This window comes from Podarcis tiliguerta (assembly GCF_965153285.1).
Source record: "Podarcis tiliguerta genome assembly, chromosome: 4".
Classification (NCBI taxonomy): Eukaryota; Metazoa; Chordata; class Lepidosauria; order Squamata; family Lacertidae; genus Podarcis; species Podarcis tiliguerta.
Genome location: NC_139537.1, coordinates 6,532,214 through 6,556,456, shown reverse-complemented (window position 1 = coordinate 6,556,456; position 24,243 = coordinate 6,532,214). Strand labels below are relative to the sequence as shown.

The 24,243-nt window shown below is 48.2% G+C and overlaps 1 protein-coding gene and 1 long non-coding RNA gene across 6 annotated transcripts in view; one reads left to right on the top strand and one right to left on the bottom strand.

Moving 5' to 3' along the window:
* Nucleotides 1-425: 425 nt before the first annotated feature.
* Nucleotides 426-24,243, bottom strand: part of FAM168A (family with sequence similarity 168 member A) — a 173,893-nt gene continuing 150,075 nt past the window's right edge. For 3 of the 5 annotated variants that reach the window (XM_083436845.1, XM_083436846.1, XM_083436844.1), the window contains 5 exons: nucleotides 17,893-18,035; nucleotides 13,648-13,822; nucleotides 10,518-10,598; nucleotides 9,892-10,022; nucleotides 426-5,458 (listed from right to left, as the gene is read on the bottom strand). In XM_083436845.1, the coding sequence (XP_083292971.1) occupies nucleotides 9,910-10,022; nucleotides 10,518-10,598; nucleotides 13,648-13,822; nucleotides 17,893-18,035 (512 nt within the window). In that variant the 3' untranslated portion in view covers nucleotides 426-5,458; nucleotides 9,892-9,909. The remainder of the gene's footprint in view (nucleotides 5,459-9,891; nucleotides 10,023-10,517; nucleotides 10,599-13,647; nucleotides 13,823-17,892; nucleotides 18,036-24,243) is intronic. The other 2 variants (XM_083436848.1, XM_083436847.1) reach the window with 1 other exon arrangement.
* On the top strand, nucleotides 14,001-15,271 carry LOC310675911. Its single transcript, XR_014510309.1, has 2 exons — nucleotides 14,001-14,569; nucleotides 14,944-15,271. It is a non-coding gene; the product is annotated as an uncharacterized lncRNA (long non-coding RNA).

Sequence of the window (24,243 nt, the reverse complement as noted above, 5' to 3'; positions counted from 1 at the left end):
TTTTTGCAAGGTGAACATGGACATGGCCCCAGCACCAAGCTCCTCCTTGCTTTGCAGTGGTCCTTGTGTGGTTTGGACCCCAGGAATTAAATGGGGGAAAGGATACTGCTGCAGTGCCAAGGGACGGCACAGAGGAATAGTGGATTGCTAAAAATAATACAAAGGTATTTTGGGGTGTGGAAAGGCCCAGTTTTTTTGCAGGGGAGGGGGGCTGCTAGGAGACTGACTAGGTTTAGATGGAATTGTGGTGCCAGTATTCTCATGGATCTTTCTGTACACAGGGCACCCCTCAAGAATACTACACAGTGCCCAGTGCCAACATGTGTTCATTGCAATTGCTGCTTAATGATGGTTTTCTGAATTCGCATCTCAGAATTAACGGCTGAGACTGTGTGTGTGTGTGTGTGTGTGTGTGTTTGTGTATGTTTTCAAAAAATCATTAGTACGTTTTTGCTTTCTCTTTCCTCTTTTTTTAGGGGGAGCCACCCAACAAACTGTTGATCAGCAAAAGCCCACAGACTTGTGTTCTGAAGTGCTCCCTGTAGCTTGAAGAAGCTTCCAACCAGTTCAACCATAAAGTTCCTCTAGTGAAGAATAATAAACATCAATCATTAAAAACAAAAACAAAAACTTAAATAACACTTATGGTAAAAAGCGCCTTTTAAATTACATATCTGAACTGCAAATAATTTTTTTTTTAAAAAAAATTAAAATTGACTAAGTTATTATGGTTCATAAAATACAGGAGCAAATACTCGCACACACTGTTCCGTTTTCCTGGAGTCGCGGTTGGGAGGCTGCTTTGAGGTGGGCTTGGGCCAGTACAATGATTAATATGCATTCTTTCGTGGGTCGGTCGATTTCCAAGCACATGATTTTAAAGTGAAGGTTATTCTGAGGGGTCAGTTTAACAGCAGGAGCTAGCATTGGCGGAGATCGTCACAACATTTTCTTGGTTTCATTATTCACGGGGAAAGGGAGAGGGTGCAATGGATTCTTGAAATGCAAAAAAAACAAAGGTGGTGTTGCAATATAGAGCCAACAGAAGCAGCAAAAGGGACTGCCCTAAGATGGCATCTGGCTACGACTCAAACACACACACACACACACACAAAATTTCATTGCAGACATCATTCCCTGGCCCTCCGCTGACCCTCTTGCCTTCCCCAACCTAGCACTGCTCTCCCCAAATGCTTTCCAGCCAAGATTCAAAGGCTCTAACTTTATACAGCTATATACAAACAGAAACTCCAAAGATCACTTGCATTATCTAAACATTGGATCCCAATTACTTCGAGCTGCCTTCGTGAGGCCAGGTTTTCAGGAAGTCTCAGCCGCTGCCAAGCAGATCCACCGGCCTCACAGTGGGTACTGCTAGGAGGAGGAGAAGGAGCAGAAAGTAAAGAGAGGGTGAAAATGGGGGCCATTGGTTACAAATATAAACCCCCACTGCTGCCACCCACAACAACCTGCACAGGACTTAGCAGGCCATGTGGCTCCAGGTGGTAGAATTTGGCTCTCCAGTGACTTCTCAGCCCTGCGTAGACCCTCCGAGCCTAGGATCCATCTAAAGGGCAGGATCCATAATCGCTTCCTGCCTTTCGGTGTAGGGGAAGGTGGATTCATTTCCCTGCTTGGCCGTAAAACATAAATCATGAACTGTTTCCTGATGCGAAGGGTGGTTGCTGGGCAGATAACGGCAGAAGCCAAGTTTATATGGACCAAGCACTGCAGAAACAGCCACGGTACCACGAGGGCTGCCTGTGCCCAGAGTGGAAGGGTGCTTTCCGCAATGCCACTGGTATTTCTCTTGCCTTTGGATGGGGCGGCACCCAGGAAAAGGGGTGGCAGGGTTAGGGAGCCTGGCTTGCGGCTAGCCCCCTTGGGCACAGCTCCTTCTCCAGCACAGAAAGGTCCCCCACACACCCTGGACCACCCAGGCAAGTTAGTTGGCCTTCAGAATGATGGACCCAAAGGTGTTTGTAGGAAGGATTCCAAAAATTGGGATGGGGCAATTTCTTCACAGCTCTGTACGTTAAATGAAACAACCACAATGATTAGCAGGGGGGAAAACCAGAGTTTTCAAAAATGATTGCCTTGGTTCTGCACACCACAAGAGATGCATTAAGGACCCAAGAGGCCCCTGGGAAACTCTCACAGCCTTCGTAGAGGTCCCCATCTGGCTCTTCTAAAGCTCTTGTGCTTTAGATCCGACACAAGCCAGCAACCATCCTGTGTGGAGCAACCAGTGTCAGATGAACAGGGCAGAGCTCCATGGAACTGGGCCCCCTTACAGGCTCCCCTTAGCCTTGCCCGCCTGGTATTTTGGCTCAGAAGACGGGACGCTTTGAACTGGACTTTTGGGTCTCCTGGGTGCTCTTTGCTATCGCAGCTCTACGGGCCCCCTCCTGCCTGAAAAATTCCACAGGGCAACGGCTCCAGCTCCAGCAGCAGCTGGCCAGGGGGGCTGAGAAAGCACAAGGCCTTGCACAAAAGGTTTCAGGGTGAGGCCAGACAGAGACGCTGCTTGGAGCCCAGCGGCGCAGCCACATGGAGACCAAACACACCCTCGTCCCTTCCAGTTTATTCAGCCTGAAACACTTGCACTTTTGGTGTCTCTAACTCCTTCCGGCTACAGGTGATCCATGGCACAGGTGAGCAGGTTTCCCATCTAGGGCTGTCCATTGGCTTCATACTGCTGTCTCCTGTGGAGCGCCGAGACCCCCTGCCATGTCCCGTATGCTGCCCGCTGCACTCCCAAGCCTATCCCACTTTCCCCCTCCCCGCCTTTCGCCCCTGGGAGATGTGGTCGCTGGCAAACCATGCTCTGCGTCGGCTGTTTGCCTGGGCTCCTTGCCAGGGCTGCAAGCTCCGTCTCAGCCAACCTCCAGCTACTTGAAGCTTGCACCGCTCCCAGAATCTGCCTCCAGCAACACCCAGGGACCAAGGCAGGGTGCTGACTTGTCAGGAACCAACGGCTGCTTCCTGGGCACAGATCTAACAAGCCAGCAGAGGTCTCTACCCGACATCACGAGATGACGCCCTCCACGGATGCAAATACGTTGTTTCCCTTCCACCACACCAGCTTTCTATTTAAACTATTCCGTTTTCTCTCTCCTTTGGCAGATGCTGTTCCAGCCCGGCTGCTTCTCTAGAGTAGGGGCATCTGAGATGATGCTCTGTTGGCCACACTGGCTGGAGCTGACAGGCGCCCACAGGGCACCGCATTCCCTCCCCCTGTGCATTGGAAAGGAGTTCCCTTCCGATGAATGCCCTCCCCAGAGACCTTTCATCAGAAGCCACATGACGCCAGGGCTGCAATTAATCTGACAAAGAAGATCCCGGGAGCATCCTAGGTGAACGGAGATCTCCCAGGATGTTCCCAGGAAACCTAGAACCCAATCCTGCCAGAGGAGTAGATTTTCCACCCAGCCACACGCCCTACAAGTGCTGCCTCATGCGCCCAGAGGGACCTCAGCGCCACACACACGGCACAAAGGGATCCAGGCTAAAACTTCAGAGATGTTGGGCAGTGGCACACCCGCCAGTTGCGGGCTGTGCCCTTCTAAAGAGCCTAGAGGACACGGTGGAGCAGAGGAAATCCTAGCTCAATTCATCTCTGTTGAAAGCAAACAAATGATGGGGCGGCAGTCTCAATGTCCAGCTGCATAAGCATCTCTCTGAAATTTGCTACATTCCCCCGACTGTCCTTGCTCTGCCCACCCCCCTGGTGACAGCGGAAGAGCCTGTCCTGTGACCAGCACTTCCAGACAACCTCCCTTGCTTGGGCTATCACATATTTAAACCTCACTTGCTCTGGACTGCCCTTATCGCGATGGGCCCAGTCTGTCCCTTCGGCCTGACCTGCTGCCCACCCTTTTCGCCCTGTGGGCAGCCATCCCAACTAGGAGGCTGCCAACCTTCCCGCGAGTTGCCCCACGCTTCAGAAACGAAAATTCAAAGGAACTGCCCCACTCCACTTTCAGGCCCACAGCGACGCTCGCTTAACCTCTCCAACCACATTCATAGTTAGTTGCATTCATTCGGGCTCATACTAAAAAGAAGCCACACACACACGTTCCCCAGGCCCAGTCGGCTCCACACATTCTTGGGCCAATTCACACAACCGAACTGGTATGCCGGGAATGTGTCTTGTGCGAATCCGTGGTAAAAAATACCGAGTCTGCAAACAGGAGTGGCAGCTGCTCAGTGCAACCCAACGCCTTGGATACTTCTGCACGTGCCAAACTAGAGAAGCCGAAAGGGGTGGGGTGGGGTGAACGTTTCCTTTTATTGAAACGCCACTTCGCTTAGTTTGACTGAGCAGATCGGCCGTGAAACAAGAGACCAGCTCAGCCTCTCCTTTGTTGCGCTCCTGCTGAAGCAACTGCTGAAGCCCAACGGGTTAAAAAACACACATCCCCTCTCTTCCCAACTTCCCTGCCTGTACGCCAAACGTTAATTTGCCAACCTCTCTCACTTGATCTCCTCACCAAGCTCCCAATCATTCTCCTGTCTGAATCCAGAACACGGTCAGATGGCCATAAACACCAACAGAATGACTCTTGCTCACTTAAGGTTCTATGCCTGTATGCAAGTCCACCCCCGTTTCCTCTTCCTGTGGATCAGGGGAAGACAGGGGGACGTCACAATTTAAAAATAAACCCAGGTGTGGTTTTTTTAAAAAAAACTCTGAATAGTTAGCAGCTTCCCTGCTTCCTGTGACACGAGGGGCGGGTCTGGCCTGACAACGCCATTCATCCTTTTGCCTGCTCCTGTAAATGAAGGAATGAGCTCCACGTTTCAACGCAGATATAATGAACTGTAAATCTAATTCCGACACCTTATCTGGAAGACGCCAATTTTCCCGTGTCATGTTGTGGAAGATGGAACAATTGAAGATACAGATATAGACAGATAGGTAGGTAGATATTAATGGAACTGGAAAGGGGGAGGGGGAGAAGCCTGCTAGCCTGCCAGCACTGTGCTTTTTTTTTTCCACTCAGAAACCCTGAACATCACCAGTCAATCATTTTTGCTAGTATTAAAAAAACCCAAATTAGACTCTGGGTGAAATGCATGACATCAGGAGACACTTGCGACGTGGAACTGGGGGAAGAGAGGAAGGTGAAGACTGGGGGATGGAAGGGGGAGGAAGAGGGGGGGTTGAAAGCACGAATATTGCTCAGCATCAGTGGGTGCCATGAAACAATTCTGAGTGGGGAAGACGAGAGGAGAAAGGCGGTGGCAGCGAGAGAATGGGGCTATGGCAGGGAAGTGGCTTTTACAAAATCAACTTAAAAAAAAAAGAATTAAAAAATTAAACCCTACAGAATGCATAAAGTGACCCTTGCACTTCTTTTGTTTTTGTTCTTGCTAACAGACTTGGTGCCTTGGGACAGTTGCTCCAGCACCCATGTAAGACTTGAGTTGTTGCATACAATGTCTGACTCCAGATCTGCCGGAAAGAGAGAGAGAAAGAAAACAATAGGACTGAAGTTAGAAGCAGCAACGCGGAGAGACAGGCAAGGCTGGATTCACATCTCTGCCATCAGGGACCCAGCATTTGACAGATTTCACTCTTCCACCCAGTCGACACCTTTGCCTGCGAGACTGGGTCCCCACCCCAGCTAAGTTGGTGCATCTCTCTGCGGAGGCTCAATTTAACAACCTCAGAGGAGTTCTGCATGTCAGATGTGGTCTGCCAGAAGAACAGAAGCATTTAGGACAGTGCCGAAAATTCACACCCAAGGTGCCTCTTCCCCAAGATCAAACTGTGGTTATGAGTTTCCATGTGGCAACTGGAGACACCATCATTTTGAAGGCAAGCAAACATGGTTTCCCCACTCCTATAGTGAAGCTACAACTCCCAAACTCACCGTTGGGCAAGGCTTTTTTAAGAAACAACAAAAGAGTCAGGTTTATTTGTGGGGGGGTTGGAAGGGGCTTGGGGTTACAAAAGTATTACCCAATTGTGAACGGTGGGATTCTTTTGAAAGCTGCCTGAAAGAGGATTCACATCCCATCTTGCCACCACACAAGTATTCGTTTCATCCCACAGTCGCGCCTCCGGTCAAACAGATTGTGCAGGTTTTATGGAAAGAAAAGGCAAAAACCTGCACAACCTGTTTGCTAGAGGGGGACGTAGGGTGAGCCACAATACCGATGCTGCTAGGAAGAAAATTTACAGGTGTTCATCCATTTCCATCCTGTGTATGACATCTGGATCTGCCCTCATCGTTCTGCAGTTTTGGAAGGGAGAGTTGGCACTCCGGAGGAAGACACTCTGCCAGCTCCCACCAACCAATGGTCCTAACTTCCGATATTTCAGATCAACCTCACCTATGCACTCCTATCAGAAACTGAAGGGGCAGGTGGAGGAGTAGAGAACCTCTTCTAAGCTGGCCTGTGACCTGAACACAAGATCTCTTGGTAAGAGGGAGCTTATATTTAACTCCTCCTTCCCGATTTGCTGCCTCATGTTAAAGTCCTGTTCTGCTGAAGGTCCTGTTCTGACTAATACGCCCTGTGGCAGCAATTGGAAACCTCTCCGACCGATGCAGGTGGAGGAATTTTGGCCGGTAACGCTTCTGTCCGTTTCCATTCTCTAAAGAAAGAAACAATTCCGCCATCGCTCCTTTCTCTCGGCAAAAATCGACCCTATTCAGGAGGAAGAGTTTTGTGTGTTGGCGAGTGAGCGCACCCCCCCCCACACACAAATGCGTCCAGGTCCTCTCCTCTCCAAAGCCAATGTGATCTTCTTGTCAGTTTGCATTTCTTAGTACAGAAGTGTGCAGAGATCTTTCCTATTCTACTTAATTCAAGAGGGTTCTGGAAGCTTTTCTGTGTGAAAGAAACAAGCAGAAGGTTTGTGGTGTTTGGGTTATTCCTTCCGAGAAGCTGAGTACAGTGGGGTTAAACTGGTTCTGTTATCTTTTTCTGTCAAGGTCATGCTGGCTATAATAGTAAGGCCAGAAGAAGCCTCTACCTCTTTCTTTCTTTCTTTCTTTCTTTCTTTCTTTCTTTCTTTCTTTCTTTCTTTCTTTCTTTTTCTCTTTCTTTCTCTCTCTCTCTCTCTCTCTCTCTCTCTTCCTTCTGGTGTGGTTTCTATGCTCAGCGTTGAGGTTTAGTCTTATTATAAGTTATTGTAAATTTAAGTTAAGTCTGCTGCAACTGGAATTCTTATGGACAGTGCCAATCCTGGACGTTTTGGATTTGTGACCATTATGCTGATTTGCCTTCAGTAGCAGTAAAGCTCTGCTGGATGAAATACAATTTCCTCTAGTCTACTTTTTTGGGAATCCTGCAACGTGCTTAAGTTTTCACTCTGCGAGTTCTGCTCTGGATCAATACTGAGTAGAATTTCATGACACCAGTAGCCCCATCAGTCATGATTCAGAAGGCAACAGAGAGGGGGATTTCCTACGGCTCTTGAATATTATATCTCCTGGTGGCGATTTCCCCTGAATACACCCTATTGCCATAAGCTGCTTTAATGTTCTTTTGTGATACAGTGGTATAAAACTATTTTTTGATGAACAAGTAAATAATAAATAAATGCACCCCTTGATCTTCTGCACCTCTTGGCAGAAGAAGAAGAAGAGTTTGGATTTGATATCCCGCTTTATCACTACTGTAAGGCGTCTCAAAGCGGCTAACATTCTCCTTTCCCTTCCTCCCCCACAACAAACACTCTGTGAGGTGAGTGGGGCTGAGAGACTTCAGAGAAGTGTGACTGGCCCAAGGTCACCAGGCAGCTGCAGGTGGAGGAGCGGAGACGCGAACCCGGTTCCCCAGATTAGGAGTCTACCGCTCTTAACCACTACACCACACTGGCCACACTGGTCTTCCGCTCCACACAGGGAGGGCTGTGAAAAATCCACAGCAGCTGGGTGTGCCCGGAAACTAGTAAAGGGTTGGTGGCACATGCAGAAAGACTGGGAGCAGAGCCAACTTCAGCAGAGGTCGCTGGGCCTTGTTCTAGAGCAGGGCCGTCCAACAGGTAGATGGCGATCCACTGGTAGATCGTGAATGTTGACCCCACCGAATGTTGACTTCCCAAAAAAAAACTCAACAACCACTGCCAGTTTTTTTATAGTGGGAGTAGATCTCGGTCTCTTGAAAGTTGGACATTCTAGAGCAATGGGGTACCAAAATGCCTCTGAGGGAGACTTCGGGCATCTGCAAAGGGAGGCTCAGGGCTCCTCTCATCCGCCTTGCAATGGTTCTTGTGCTGCTTCTCATTGCTGGGTTGTGGGGAAAGCAATTCCTCACCACCTGCACATACAGACAAATATTTCCTTTGAAACCCTGAAGGTGAGAACCAGGGTGGATAAAAATCATTAAAATAAAATAAAAATATTTTTTTATTTTTAAATTGGATTTTTAAAATAAAATGCTTTTGGAGGAAAAATCTTTCTAAAGATAGTTTTCTATTTAAGTTACATTAGAGGCCAAAGTCCATTCATTAGGAAATAATAATTTGTTTTAAGTTTTTCATGTGTGCTACAACTCAGTCTAAGTTGTTTTTTTAAATTGTTTAACCACTCGGTTAACAAACATGGATGCATATGCTATATAATGTTATTGTTTTGGTTAAATAAACTGTTTAAATTGTTATTAAGGAAGTGATTGTTTTTCTCCTTCCAATAAAGCACAGCAGAAAAGTTGTCCAAATATAAATAGTTAACTTACTAAACCTCACAATAACTTCATAATTATCTGTCTATGTACAGTGGTGCCTCGCAAGACGAAATTAATTCGTTCTGCGAGTCTCTTCGTCTAGCGGTTTTTTCGTCTTGCGAAGCAACCCTATTAGCGGCTTAGCGGATTAGCGCTATTAGCAGCTATTAGCGGCTATTAAAGGCTTAAGGGATTAGCGGATTAGCTGCTAAAAGGCTATTAGCGGTTTAGCGGCTTAGAAAAAGGGGGTGGGGAGCGGAAAAAAATCTCAAGACTCGCAAGACATTTTCGTCTTGCGAAGCAAGCCCATTGGGAAATTCGTCCTGCGAAGCGCATCGAAAAACGGAAAACCCTTTCGTCTAGCGGGTTTTCCGTCTTGCGAGGCATTCGTCTTGCGGGGTACCACTGTATTTCTAATAATATAACCAAATCAGTAGTTTTTTATGTAACTGTAAAAACTACTCTGGAAATTTATGATTCCAAAAACGAAACCTTCATCTGGTTGTCAGTATTAAGAAGATACCAGAAAGAATGAGTCTTTCTGTAAAAAAATGATTTAAATCAAGTCTTACTGGCTACAGTCATACCTCAGGTTGCAGACGCTTCAGGTTGCGTTTTTTCAGGTTACGGACCCGCCAAAACCTGGAAGTACCGGAACGGGTTACTTCCGAGTTTCGGGAGTTGCACATGCGCAGAAGCGCCGAATCACAACCAGCGCACGCACAGACGTACCGCTGAGGGTTGCGAACGTGCAGAGGCTTGACAACCATATGTCAGGAGTGCTCTGATGGTGTTTCCTGCCTGGCAGGGGGTTGGACTCGATGGCCCTTATGGTCTCTTCCAACTCTATGATTCTATGATTCTATGATTCTATGATTCTATGATTCTATCCCACACGGATCACGTTTGCAACTCGAGCGTCCACTGTAGTGATTTCAATCATGATTTCAATTGATTTGGTTTAAATCAAACCCACCCTGGTGAGAAGCCAATTCAAAGCTGGCTCCTGACTTCATCCTTAGCCCATGATGCAAGTACAAAAGCGAAGGTTGCGTTTTGGACTTCCGGTCTCATTTGGGGAAGTTGCCTTTTGGGACTCCGGTCTCAGACACTAGCTGACGGCCGACTGGCCTCTAGAGAAGCATTGTAATGCAGCCCCCACCTGCCGCGACATTGGGGGTGTCCCTGCAAGCACTTGCAACGACTTACGTGGCTTGGCCAATGGGATTACCAATGTGGAGGTACGTAGCTGTAGGCAGGGGTCCCTTGAGCCCTGTACGTTGGCACCGAGACGGGATGTGCTCCGATGGCAGTGTGTTGAGGGGTGGTCAGCAAAGTGCCTGCAACAGAAAGAGAGGGGGTCAGGCGGGAGGAGGGCACAAAGCGCTGCATCCCGGCCCCTCAAGCAGGTGTCAGAAGCGGATTCTGAACCCAGGGCCCCGGAGGAAGTGGGAGCACGGTTTCCCTGGCACGTGCGGCTCGGCTTGGCTGTGATCCCTGCATTGCGGGGGCAGGTTGGGGGTCGAGAATAGATGACCCTGGGAATCCCTTCGCCCTCGACAATCCTACGATTGTATGCTTGGCTCTCTGGCACAAATCCCTTGCAAGCGTCCGCACACCTGTGGACTGAGCTCCTGGGAGCTGGTGGAGGGTGGGGTGGGGAGACGGCAGAAGCAGCCGCAGGCCTGTGGGACACAATGGTTGTTCCTCCTGTGGGGCTGGCGGGCGGCCGATCTTGCCCTTCGGGGTCCGACCTGGGGAATGATGCCCGAGGATGCAGCATGGCACAGATGAAATCCCTGGGCACAGGCCATGCAGAATATCCGATCCCTTACCTCCGACCATGTGCCAGGTTGCACCCGAGTTGTAACCAAACAAATAGACCTTCACTGGGGGAGGAGGGGGCGGGGCAGGAGCTGGCAGATAAAGGAGGCCATTTTACTTCAGCTTAACCGTCCTGCTGGTCTCAGGCATTTTTGCACAATTAGCGACGGAAATCAGACATAACAAAGTGCGTACATTTCAGTGAGTGCTGTCCTGCCCGCCCCCAAACTGCCTAGGACCCTCGTACCTACAGGACCGCCTCTCCTGGTATGTCCCACGGAGGACCTTACGGTCTTCAAATAAAAACATCTTGGAGATCCCGGGCCACAGGGAGGTTAGGCTGGCCTCCACTAGAGCCAGGGCTTTTTCGGCCATGGCCCCGATCTGGTGGAACGCTCTGTCACAAGGGACTAGGGCCCTGTGGGACTAGATATCTTTCCGCAGGGCCTGCAAGACAGAGCTGTTCCACCAGGCCTTTGGCCTAAGCACAGTCCTTTGGTAATTCTCACAGAACTCTAGCCCAATGGTTGCCATTAATTTGATTTTGAATTGATTTTAAAATGAATTGATTTTAGAATGCAGTGTTCCTTTTATTGTTGTTAGCCGCTCGGAGCCTGGCTTCAGCTGGGGAGGGCTGGATATAAATAAATTTATTATTATTATTATTATTATTATTATTATTATTATTATTATTAGGTTTGCAGGTCACCTTCAAAGGTAGCCCCACGTAGAGTGCATTGCAGTAGTCGAGCTGCCGTTTCCCCGCAAATGGGAAGGCTGCTTTTGAAAGGGTCACTTGGCTGTCAATTCTCGGCTTCCATCTACTTTAGAGCCCATCTTACCCCCCAGACAGGGTGCTTTCAAAACAGAAACCTGCCTAGCCATCTTTCCATCAGGACAGGGACATCAGGGAGGGTCCTAGCTTTCTCTCTGTTGCACAACGCTGCTCTTTCTGACAGCCGGGAAACTGTGGTGCTGGGTGAACCCTGGCTTGTTCTCCTAGCTGAGGGACTCCGAATGAGTCCCTGTGCTGCTCATTCCAGCCTGGAAAGACCACCGACGCGGTGAGGCCAATCCCACCTCCTGCCCTGCAAGGCGGCATGTTCTAGCCGATGAACAGAAACTGAGGGTAGCAAGGCAGGCAAGGTCAAACAAGGTCAGTTGGACACTGGAGGTTGAATCCTGACAAGACAGAAATGCTGTTCTTGGGGGACAGGGGGCGGGTGGGTGTGGAGGACTCCCTGGTCCTGAATGGGGTGACTGTGCCCCTGAAGGACCAGGTGCGCAGCCTGGGAGTCATTCTGGACTCACAGCTGTCCATGCAGGAACAGGTCAATTCTGTGTCCAGGGCAGCTGTCTACCAGCACCATCTGGTACGCAGGATGAGACCCTCCCTGCCCGCAGACTGTCTCCCCAGAGTGGTGCATGCTCTGGTTATCTCCCGCTTCGACTACTGCAATGCGCTCTACGTGGGGCTACCTTTGAAGGTGACCTGGAAACTACAACTAATCCAGAATGCGGCAGCTAGACTGGTGACTGGGGGCAGCCGCCGAGACCACGTAACACTGGTCTTGAAAGACCTACATTGGCTCCCAATACATTTCCAAGCACAATTCAAAGCGTTGGTGCTGACCTTTAAAGCCCTAAATGGCCTTAGCTCAGTAGACCTGAAGGAGCGTCTCCACCCCCATCATTCTGCCTGGACACTGAGGTCCAACTCCAAGGGCCTTCCGGCGGTTCCCTCACTGCGAGAAGCAAAGCTACAGGGAACCAGGCAGAGGACCTTCTCGGTAGTGGTGCCCGCCCTGTGGAACGCCCTCCCATCAGATGTCAAAGAGATAAACAACTACCTGACATTTAGAAGACATCTGAAGCCAGCCCTGTTCAGGGAAGTTTTTAATGTGTGACATTTTAATGTATTTTTAATCTTTGTTGGAAGCCGCCCAGAGTGGCTGGGGAAACCCAGCCAGATGGGCGGGGTACAAATTAATAATAATAATAATAATAATAATAATAATAATAATAATAATAATAACTACTACTACTACTACTACTACTGGAGGCATTTATGCAACGGCTGGCCAGCCACCTGTCAGGGATGCTGTAGCTGCAGCATCCTTCACTGATTGATGGGATCAGTTAGATGACTTCCACAATCCCTTCCAACTTTAAAACTCTATGAAGGCACGGCAAGCAAATCAAATAGTGCCAGCAGAGCGAAATGCCTCACTTTGTTGAAACAAAGCGCTTAACAGGAAAGATGACCTGGCGGTGTATTGGGAGAACTTTGGTTTATTACAGTTCCGTGCAGGACTGGGGACAAAGCAAGAGGGACTCAGCAGCAGGCATGAAGAAGCTCTTAGAAGGAAGCGGTTCCCGTCAGTGGGGCCTATCTGAATTCTGCACTCGGAAAAGCTAAATCCTGCGAGCCAAATAAATTTCGTAGCAATCAAATGCACTGGCACGGATTCTCCAAATTTTGTATCATCTATTCGACTTTTTAATGGGATCGATTTGTCTTGTCAGCACCCCACTTTTCAGCCAAACTTGGAGCCCAAAGTGGCAAGCTTTTAATATGATTGTGAGTTCTATAACAGAGTCTTCCAGTTCTGGCAACTGTCCTGGTTCCAGACTCATCCTTCCAGAAAGAGGGGCAGAAGCAGCTGAAATGGGCTTAAGGGCTGGCTGGTGGCAGAGATGCCATTCCATCGAATTAGCAGCCCTATATAATTTTATCCTTTTTACTAGTCGTGGGGAGACGAGAGGAGTCCAGAAAGTTCAAGTCCAACACCCAACTATTGGAAATCTTATTCTGCCTCCCACTCCAGATTCAGAGGTCTCATGTGGCTGCCAGCCTTCCAATAATATTTCCACAGCCACAAGAAAAGGAACTTTGGGCAGGGTTTTGCTTAGCAGAAAGGCGCGATGCTCAGAAATCCAAATTCCCCGCAGTGTCCTGGTACTGTGGCAGACAGAGAGAGATCTGCAAATACAGTTTAGGAGTTGCAAACAGGACAACACAGTTCTGGTTTCATACAAGCTGTGCTGCAGCCTTTGCCCAACGTGGAAGGCGCCACGTTGGCAAAGGCTGCTCTACCGCAAGGGTTAACAGGAGACGGTTTATTTCCACTTTGTTCTCACCTGCTGACATTGCCATGGTGGTCCCAGCTACCATCCCCATGGCCACGCCGTTAGTCCTTGGGGCAGCCACGGGAGCTGGGTAAATAGCAGACGGGATGCTGTTTGGCTGGACCACGGTGGTGTGGTGGATGACATGAGGCTGTGCCGCGTACACTGGCTGTGTATAATATGCTCCCTGTTCAGAAAGGGGGTAGGGGAGGAGAACCACATTTCAGCAGAGGTTGGCTTTTTCAAAAATCAGCAACAATGTAGGACAGGCCATCACAACACAGCTGTGTTAGAAATTGAAGTAGGAAAGCTAGAAGCTAAATGGCACCTTAAACCGAGGTTACAGGCACAATGATTGAATGTCTAAGGTAAAGGGACCCCTGACCATTAGGTCCAGTCGTGGCTGACTCTGGGGTTGCGGCGCTCATCTCGCTTTACTGGCCGAGGGAGCCGGCGTACAGCTTCCGGGTCATGTGGCCAGCAGGACTAAGCCGCTTCTGGCGAACCAGAGCAGCGCACGGAAACGCCGTTTACCTTCCCTATTGATCTACTTGCACTTTGAGGTGCTTTCAAACTGCTAGGTGGGCAGGAGCAGGGACCGAGCAATGGGAGCTCACTCTGTCGCGGGGATTCAAACCGCCGACCTTCTGATCGGCAAGTCCTAGGCTCTGTGGTTTAACCCACAGCGCCACCCACGTCCCGATGGAATGTCTAGGCGCACTTTTTTTATAACAAGAATACAGAGCTGAAAATGAATGAACTGCAGGTAAGATATTATGTTCATTTTTCACACAGTCTAGTTCTTCCCCTGCCCGCCATCCCCTAATCTTCTTAAGAGGGTCTCTTCTCCAGTCTTCAGAGCGTGGCTGGAAGTGGGGAGGCAGAAAAAGGCCCCCCTTTCCTTCCACTCTGCAGTTTTAATCTGAAATCCTAGGTGCAGTAGGTGGGACGCGGGTGGCGCTGTGGGTAAAAGCCTCAGCGCCTAGGGCTTGCCGATCGAAAGGTCGGCGGTTTGAATCCCCGCGGCGGGGTGCGCTCCCGTTGTTTGGTCCCAGCGCCTGCCAACCTAGCAGTTCGAAAGCACCCCTGGGTGCAAGTAGATAAATAGGGACCGCTTACTAGCGGGAAGGTAAATGGTGTTTCCGTGTGTGGCTCTGACTCGCCAGAGCAGCGATGTCACGCTGGCCCGTGACCCGGAAGTGTCTCCGGACAGCGCTGGCCCCCGGCCTCTTAAGTGAGACGGGCGCACAACCCTAGAGTCTGTCAAGACTGGCCCGTACGGGCAGGGGTACCTTTACCTTTTACCAGGTGCAGTACCGTGCCCAGAGCTCAGAAATTGCTCGTGCAGTAATGAAATTCCCTGTCGCAAAATGTGCCTGGAACAACGGGAGCTTCGGACACTGCCACACAGAGCTCAAGTCACTTGGCTCATTCAATTGAATTTAATCTGGCTTTCAATTGTATGTCTGTGGGCAGGGCCTGCTGTTTTTAATTTTTGCACAGTGCCCATCCATTAGGTTATAGCACCACTGTCTAGCTATACTCTGCATCACACCTACAAGGAGCACATCAAAGACCTTTTTGTCTGGTAAAACAGTTATGCTCCAATTTGTACTGGTATTTACAAAAGGCATGTGAGCAATCTCTCTGCACACCCCAGACTATGCCATGCCTTAGTGGACGTAGCAGAGCAGCACATCCTTCATTTAGAAAGAGGAAGGACAAAGCAAGTTTGGCATTCCTCTCATCTACTATGTGTTTTGGAAAGTGGTTTGTCCGCCTGTTCTCTTAGGCTTGTGGAAAAGCTTCCTTTTGCCTGAATCTTCCAAAATTCAGCTTCGCTGAATGTCCACAAATTCTAGTGTTATGGGAAAGGGAGAAAACCTACCTCTTTGCATCTTCTCCACACTACAAATAATCTCTATCATGTCCTGAATTACCTTTTTCTATATACTAAAAAGACTCGAGTATTTTAACTGTTCCTCCCAGGGGAGTTGCTCCAACTTCTTCAACGTTTTGGTTGCCCTTTTATGGAACTTTTCCAGCTCTACAATATCCTATGCGATGGAACTGTACACAAGCGTTCCACAACATTCTGATACTGGCATTCTTATTCTCAGTTCCTTTCCCTATGATCCTTACCAGGGAATGTGCCTTTTTCAAGGCTGCTGCATTGTGGGTTGACATTTTCACTGAGCTACCCCCGCCACTCCAGACCTCATTTAGTGTATAAATATGCTGTAAGGATATTTTTTGCCTCAGTGTGCATCACTTCACACCTACGGACACTGAATCCCATTTGAAATTTTAATGCCTGTTTACCCAGTTTGGAGAGAACCTCCTTGTAATTCCTTTCTTTTTTCTTACCACCCTAAACAAATTGGCATCAATAGCAAACTTGGCCACCTCACTGTTCAGACCTAACTTCAGGCCATTCATGAACATTAAAAAGCACCAAAAATGATCTTTGAGGAACTCCACTTCTTATATCCCTCCATCACTGCTTCTTATTCTTTAACCAGTTACTGATCCGTAAGACAGTCTACACTCTTATCCCTTAATTGCTAAGCTTACTAAGGAATCTTTGGAGACAAAACGCCTACTAGATCGCCTCTATCTGTATGCTTATTGACACTCTCAAAGAGTGAGCAAGACAGGATTTCGCCTTGCAGAAGCCAGGCTTGTTCTTCTTTGCAAGGCTTGTCCTTCTGCATGCTTAAAGGTAAAGGTAAAGGGGCCCCTGACCATTAGGTCCAGTCACGGACGACTCTGGGGTTGCAGCGCTCATCTCGCTTTCCTGGCCAAGGGAACCAGCGTACAGCTTCCGGGTCATGCGGCCAGCATGACTAAGCCGCTTCTGGCGAACCAGAGGAGCTCATGGAAATGCCATTTACCTTCCCGCTGGAGTGGTACCTATTTATCTACTTGCACTTTGACATGCTTTCGAACTGCTAGGTCGGCAGGAGCAGGGACTGAGCAACGGGAGCTCATCCCATCGTGGTGATTCGAACTGCCGACCTTCTGATCGGCAAGCCCTAGGCTCTGTGGTTTAACCCACAGTGCCACCCACATCCCTTATCTGCATGCTTAGTAATTTATTCTTAATCCTGCATTCCATGAGCTTTCCCACAATATGTTAACCAGCCTGTAATTTCCAGCACTGTCCTCCCTGGACCCCTTTTAAAAACTGGCAATACAGTGCCCACGTTCCAGTCTTCTGCCATAGAGGCCGATGTTAGGGACAAGTTTGTGCGCTTTTGTTAGAAGAGAGGCAATTTCACATTCTGAGTCTTCAGCGGATACCATCCAGACCCAGGGATCTGTTCCTTTTCAATTAGTCAATGAGGCCAGGAATCTCATCTCATCTCACAACTATTAGCCTTAGTTGCCGAGGCTTCCCTTTCCTCAGAAAGTTGCTTCAGGTACAGGGATCTCCCCTACACCTTCCACTGGGGAGACAGATGCAAATAATTCATTTGGCTTCTCTGCAGTCTTTTCCTCTTTTAGCACACCTTTGACCCCCCCCCCCAATGTCATCCAAAAATTCAGCAGCCACCCGAGCTGATTCAGAGGCCTGTTTAAAGGGACAAATTCATAGACGATAAAACTGTCAATGACTACTAGCCATGATGGCTGGGAACTACCTCCAGCACTGAACACCGAGTGCTTGGAATTACAGGTTGCCTTAGTTCCTGCTTAAGAGCTTCCCAGAAGAGGCATCTGAATGGCCACAGTGATAAATGGCTGCTAGACTAGCTGGGTCTCTGTTCAGACCTCACAGCACTCTTCTTATGCTCTTAATGATGGCACCATCATTACAGAATACAGCGGTACCTCGGGTTACATATGCTTCAGGTTACATATGCTTCAGGTTACAGACTCCGCTGACCCAGAAATAGTACCTCGGGTTAAGAACTTTGCTTCAGGATGAGAACAGAAATCGTGGTCTGGTGGCACGGCAGCAGCAGCAGGAGGCCCCATTAGCTAAAGTGGTGCTTCAGGTTAAGAACAGTTTCAGGTTAAGAACAGACTCCGGAATGAATTAAGTACTTAACCCGAGGTACCACTGTATCCTCCCAAGGGAGGTCTGCCAAATCACAGTGTTTTAGGCATGACATAGAACTTTCAGATTTTTCCAGATAAATTCAATTTCGTTTTCTACACTTAGATTAGCAGAGTTACTAAACAGCCGTCGCTTTTAGGCTCTTGTTTTTGTTCTTGCTGTTTGACATCAGCACGGCCGCCGGTTGTACTCACTTGGGCATACAGGTTCTGCTGCGGATAGGCACTTCGGATGGGGTACATAGCGGTTTGGTAAGGATTTGGAGATGGAGAATACGGAGGAGGTGCGCTGTTGCTCTGGGTGGGAGGGACCTTGTAGGGCGTTCCTGCGGTATACCCTGTTGAGAAACAAAAAGCAAGGCCCGTCAATCGGGGAGGTTAAGCCATTTCCACCAACCACCTAGCTTGTTTCTGCTTTCTCAGAAAGAGGCAGGTCTCTTCCAAACAGCCCCAAAGCAACAGCTGAATCCATAAGAATGCGGTTGTTACTGTTCTTAAAAAAAGAGGCCCAAAGCACAAAATGACGTTTCATAGCAATACAGCAGCTAACAAGAGTTAAGCGGACTTGAAAACGTGCCCCAAATTAGCTAAGTGTTGCTTTCCACCCCCCAGGAGGGTGACGAAGGCGTCCAGTTCATGTCCATTATGTGCTCAATTGTGCAAATGCAAAAATTCATCCAAAATCTGATAGTGAGGCGAAAGAACACCGAACTGCAGGAAACAGATGGCAAATACAGTAATTTCCTCCAAGAGGCACATAATTGCCTTCCTTTTCACTGACCTCAGAGTCAGACCCAGCGTTAACAAACCAATTTTGAGATTTCAGGCACGAGAAGCCTCTCAGGCTGGATTAATCCTGCCGCCACGAAAACGGGCAGCGTTTCCCTGAGCGCAGCTGCACATTGTCAGGGAGGTGCTATTAGCATCCTGGAACGAACTGAGTGGGCTATTCCAAGACAGAGGTATTTAACAAAGCATCTGTTGCAGTGTATGCCATCAGCGGCATAATTAGAAGACAAGGCAAAAACCACTTAGGAACCCGGAGTGGGTGCCACTGCTACATCTCCGCACGGCATGGGGCTTATACGGAGGTTAACACAACAAAGGCCAAATAATGGTATATCGAGTGGCAGAAATAGGGGCAGGATCACAACCTCAGTGATTACTAGGCTTGCAAGTGGGATTTTGTGCAACTCCACGTGCAGCCAGGACTCGAGCGGAGCACTTGGGCATTGAGCTTTCAGCATTGTTTTTTTAGTACAATGACTACCGCAACGTGTTTACTAGGATCCAAAGACTGCTTAGGCTAACAGTGGGAGCTTGTGCTAGCCCAGGTGCAATGTTCGGCTTCTCCCTCCTATCCTCCCTGCTTGCCCCTTGCTATATCACAAACTAGCTTCAAATCTCCTCCTCCCTTCACAGTTTGAAGGGCATTTGGTGAGCATTTGGGATGAAAAAAACAACTCTCTAGGCTCAGAGAATGAGCTTTGTGTTTCTTGGGATCCTAGCTTGTGTCTGAGCTGCACAGCTTCTCTCCTGAGTCCACCCTCATCCCCACCCCCCACAAAAAATTGTGGGATGTGAAACACAAGAGCAGTCAAGTACTACATTCCTAGAGTGAACATGTTTACACTTGGGGAATGTTTGTCCAGCCAGCAGGTAAACTTCCTGTTTCCTCCTGGGCTGGGACAGACTTCCTCTGCATGTGACTAGAAGTGGGCGTGGCCTCACCTGTGCAGGTAACGACAAAAGCACAGGGCAGGGCAGACATCTCTCTCTCTTTTGACTGCATGCATCGAAGAAGCAACCTCTGCTTAGCCAAAGATGCTCTCTTGTCTCTAGCCAAGAGAGGACAAAGGGACTGTCTTCTTATGAGATAGTTTCTAGGTATATGTTACTTTTCTAAGCTAAGTCTGCCTTCTGGGATCCTATTGTGAACAGAATGGTATGTGAGTAAACCTTTTTATACTTTTATAGAAGACTGTGTCGTGTCTTATCTTTTATGAGGGAATAGGGGGAAAATACCAGAACAGTTATTATAGAGGCTTTGGTGAGCCTCAACAAACGCATCCGCTGCAAGTTTAAAAGGGGGAATGTTACTCCGCTAAATTGCGAACTTGTTAACACAAGTTGGATAAGGATATAATCAGACAATATATCCTCTCCTGCATCCCTGAACATTCCCACAAAAATGGGGGGAACCTTTGGCCCAGATATTGCCGAACTACCATTCCTGCTATTTTATTTATCGTAAGTATTTCCACACCACTCTTCAGTCACATTCCTGGGACAGGTATTTGCCAACCTACTGGAATCCCAGGATGAGGGGAGAGGTGAGTCCTCAAACTTACTAGAAGTTAATGATTCTCTTCCATCCCACTTATTCCCCAATGAAATCAAATCAAGATGTGGGCTACCGTATTCTGAATTTCAAATAAATTAATAATAATAATAATAATAATAATAATAATTTATTATTTATACCCTGCCCATCTGGCTGGGTTTTCCCAGCCACTCTGGTGGCTTCCAACATAATATTAAAATACAATAGTCTATTAAACATTAAAAGCTTCCCTAAACAGGGCTGCCTTCAGGTGTCTTCTAAAAGTCTGGTAGCTGTTTTCCTCTTTGACATCTGGTGGGAGGGTGTTCCACAGGGCGGGTGCCACTACCGAGAAGGCCCTCTGCCTGGTTCCCTGTAAATTGGTTTCTCGCAGCGAGGGAACTGCCAGAAGGCCCTCGGAGCTGGACCTCAGTGTCCGGGCAGAACAATGGGGGTAGATATGCTCCTACAGGTCTACTGGACTGAGGCGGTTCAAACCCCCATTCATAATTTCAACCCATGCAATGCAGACCACAAGGGGTTCCACTGCTTCCATTTTCACAGTGCTGTTTTATTTCTTTGTCAAATGGGTTCATTTTTTTTCTTATTGCACTCTGCACTGATGGAAGCAAATGCACTGGAGGGGAGGGTTGGTTTTCTAAATAAATAAATATTGGAAGGGCTGCTCCAGATGGCCCAGGGCACGTGAGCGCAGGCCAGCTAGCAGAGGCATCTGACATGATGTTTTCTTCCAGGTACAACATGCATGCCACCCAATGTTATTATTTGAGGACTCGGGTTTTGTCGGCAGCAGACTCTGCGTGATTAAAAACAGGCACCCTTCCAACACTTATGTTTCCAGGCACACAGACTTGGCAGGAGGAGGCTGCAAGCAGAGTCATTAATTGGTCTGCCTTAGCCTGTAAGCAAAGCAAACACACAGCACCAGGCCTGCCTTATTCCCTCCTTCACATCTGAAATTAACAGGAGCTCCTTTTAGACAAAGGACTCGGCTCTAAGCAGCCACACCTGCTGAACAGGGTCAAAGTGGCAGGGGAGAGTTCAAAGCAAGCTGAGCAAGTAGGGAAGGGAGATCTCTGAACTGCTTGCGGAGACTAGGCTGTCCTGTATCACCAAAGGTCACCTTAGCCTAGCAGAGATTTCTCTGATAGCTTTGTATGCACCTCTGCTCTCTCCACAGGCCCATTTGCATTATTGACAGAAGCAGCTCCTATTAAAAACAGAGCAAGGACTTGCTCTTTGCAAACATGCAGAAAAATAGAAAGCAGCAACCTTGCCTGAAAAGAGCAATCTGGGACGTCAACACAAAACCACAGGAAGGTTGTCTCGCAGAGGATAATTAGCAAACAATGGGTTTTTAGGGGTGGGTGGGGGAGAAAGACCTCTTGAGGTTGAATTTGTCTACCAAATATATAGCTAAAAGCTATCTGGGCGGGAGCCAGTTTAGGCTTATCAGGTTGGTAATAAAAAAATGTAGTATAAACACCAACAATTGGGAAACACTGACCCATGAGCGCTCCAGTTGGAGAACAGCCTTTACCAAAGGTGTCATGGGCTTTGAAGACACTTGAACTCAGGACGCAAGGGAGAAACGTGCTAAGAGGAAGGCACGCTTGGCAAACCCTCACCGTGATCAACTCCTGCCCGGAAACCAATGTCCCCACTGTGGAAGAGTGTGTGGGTCCAGAATTGGCCTCCACAGTCACTTACGTACTCATTGTTAAAACCATGTTTATGGAAGACAATCTTACTCGGCTATGAGTGATCACAGAAGAAGAAGAAGAAGAAGAAGAAGAAGAAGAAGAAGATCATCAATCTAGCTCCAAGACCACTATTGTCTGGCAACCCTAAACTGAACGTGAAACGCCTGTGAAACAGAATCCATGTTGCATTCTTCATAGGACTGAGCGCCACGTGGATCTCCACAGGCAAACCATTCTGGGATCTGAATCACAGCAATACTGTGTTGTAAAAATTTGGGGTGCCCTCACACCGCAGAGACACAAACAGAGCAATCCTGAAGCCATTTTGACTCTCCCAAAATGACCTCAAATATTCTTCTGCAGGAGGAGGAAGGAGATGGGGAAAGCTTTCCAGTTGTCTTTTCACTTGCAAATCCAGTTAATAAACTGCCTGGAATGTAGGGGGCAAATCCAGCCTTGCAAGTTTCTCTTAAGCTAAGCAGTCTATCAGTAGGTGTAAGTTTGTAAATAAGGGATTCAGGAACCAAAGTATTTACCATCTCAAAGGAATGGCCAGGCTGCACAATTAATGCAATCAGGTACCTTGACAGACTGAGGGATGCGGGCGGTGCTGTGGGTTAAACCACAGAGCCTAGGACTTGCCAATCAGAAGGTCGGTGGTTCGAATCCCCGCGACGGGGTGAGCTCCCGTTGCTCGGTCCCTGCTCCTGCCCACCTAGCAGTTCAAAAGCACATCAAAGTGCAAGTAGATAAATAGGTACCACTCCGGGGGGAAGGTAAACGGCGTTTCTGTGCGCTGTTCTGGTTCATCAGAAGCTGCTTAGTCATGCTGGCCACATGACCCAGAATCTGTACGCCGGCTCCCTCGGCCAATAAAGTGAGATGAGCACCGCAACCCCAGAGTCGGTCATGGGGTCCCTTTACCTTTACCTTGAGAAACATGAGAGAAGTAAGCTCTCAAAGGAGACCACCTCCTTCTGTGATGTATGTAGGATGCTTTTTGGGTGGTCTCTGGCTAAGAGGTTGGGCAAATTCAAAGTCTTTAAAGGTTCCTGCACACTTTGTTCTTGGTCTCTCTTGCAAGGAGGGGAGGGATCTCTGTTGCAACAGAAAAATAAAGATCGGCCTTGCTTTTCTCTGGATCCCGCTTCCATCCATTCATCTCTGACCGATCACGGACTTAGGGGACTCAGTCCCTTGGGGAGGTGGGCAGAAAAACCAAACCCCAATTATTCTACATCAACTGGAAGCTGCCAGCCAGTTTAAAGCCAGAATCTCACAAATCTCTCAGACTAGAACTCCCAGAAACATCCTCCTCTGCACTGTACCCAATAACCATGACCCACACACAAACAAACACAACTCCCCAGAAAACAGAAGCACACCTGGCTTGGACCACCGTCAACCCACAGCTTAAAAACCCAGAAGGAGTGCAAGCACGTCCATTTTCAAAATGACAGTGCACTGCACAGGCTTACAGAAAAGCAGACAAAACTACAAGCTACTGGCTCCAATACTTTGGCCACCTCATGAGAAGAGAAGACTCCCTGGAAAAGACCCTGATGTTGGGAAAGATGGAGGGCACAAGGAGAAGAGGACGACAGAGGACGAGATGGTGGGACAGTGTTCTCGAAGCTACTAACATGAGTTTGATCAAACTGTGGGAGGCAGTGGAAGACAGGAGTGCCTGGCGTGCTGTGGTCCAGGGGGTCACGAAGAGTCGGACACGACTGAATGACTAAACAACAACACTGAGATGAGTCTTGCCACAGAGGCACTGTGTACCTTCTACCCTACAAATCTCTGGGAACAAGCCAAAATCTGTATGTGTATGCAGCTACCAACCCAAAGACGACAACCTATTTAAGAGAACTTCAGCTGGTACAAAATGATACAGCAAATCTTTGGGTGGGTTGAGCAGCTGAATTAAAAACAATAAGATCTCATATATATATATATATATATATATATATATATATATATATATATATGAGATCTTATTGTTTTTAATTCAGCTCATATATATGAGATCTTATTGTTTTTAATTCAGCTGTTTTTAATTCGGCTTGGTTGGTACATTTATGAACTCTATATATATAGAGAGAGAGAGAGAGAAAGAGAGAGAGAGAGAGAGTGAGTTCATAAATGTACCAACCAAGCCGATACATAGATGTGTGGACCACATGTCTGGAGCAGCACAGGAGGACCGCCCTGAAACCATTTTCACACCCAAACTGACCAAATGTTTTCTCTGCAAGGAGGGAGGAGGTGGGGGAGCCTCCCCATTGTTTTTTTGTTCCCAAATCCTGTCTTAAGGGTATGTCTGTGAATAGGGTGAGCCTGTGACCTGGCTCAGGAACTAAGTATTTGTCATGACAAAAGACTGGCCAGGCTCCCTAGGGTATCCAATCAAATAACCATTAACAGGTAACTTGCCACACAGGAGATAAACAACACACTCAGATTTCTGTTGTAGACCGCCTCTTCTGTGATGCAGGT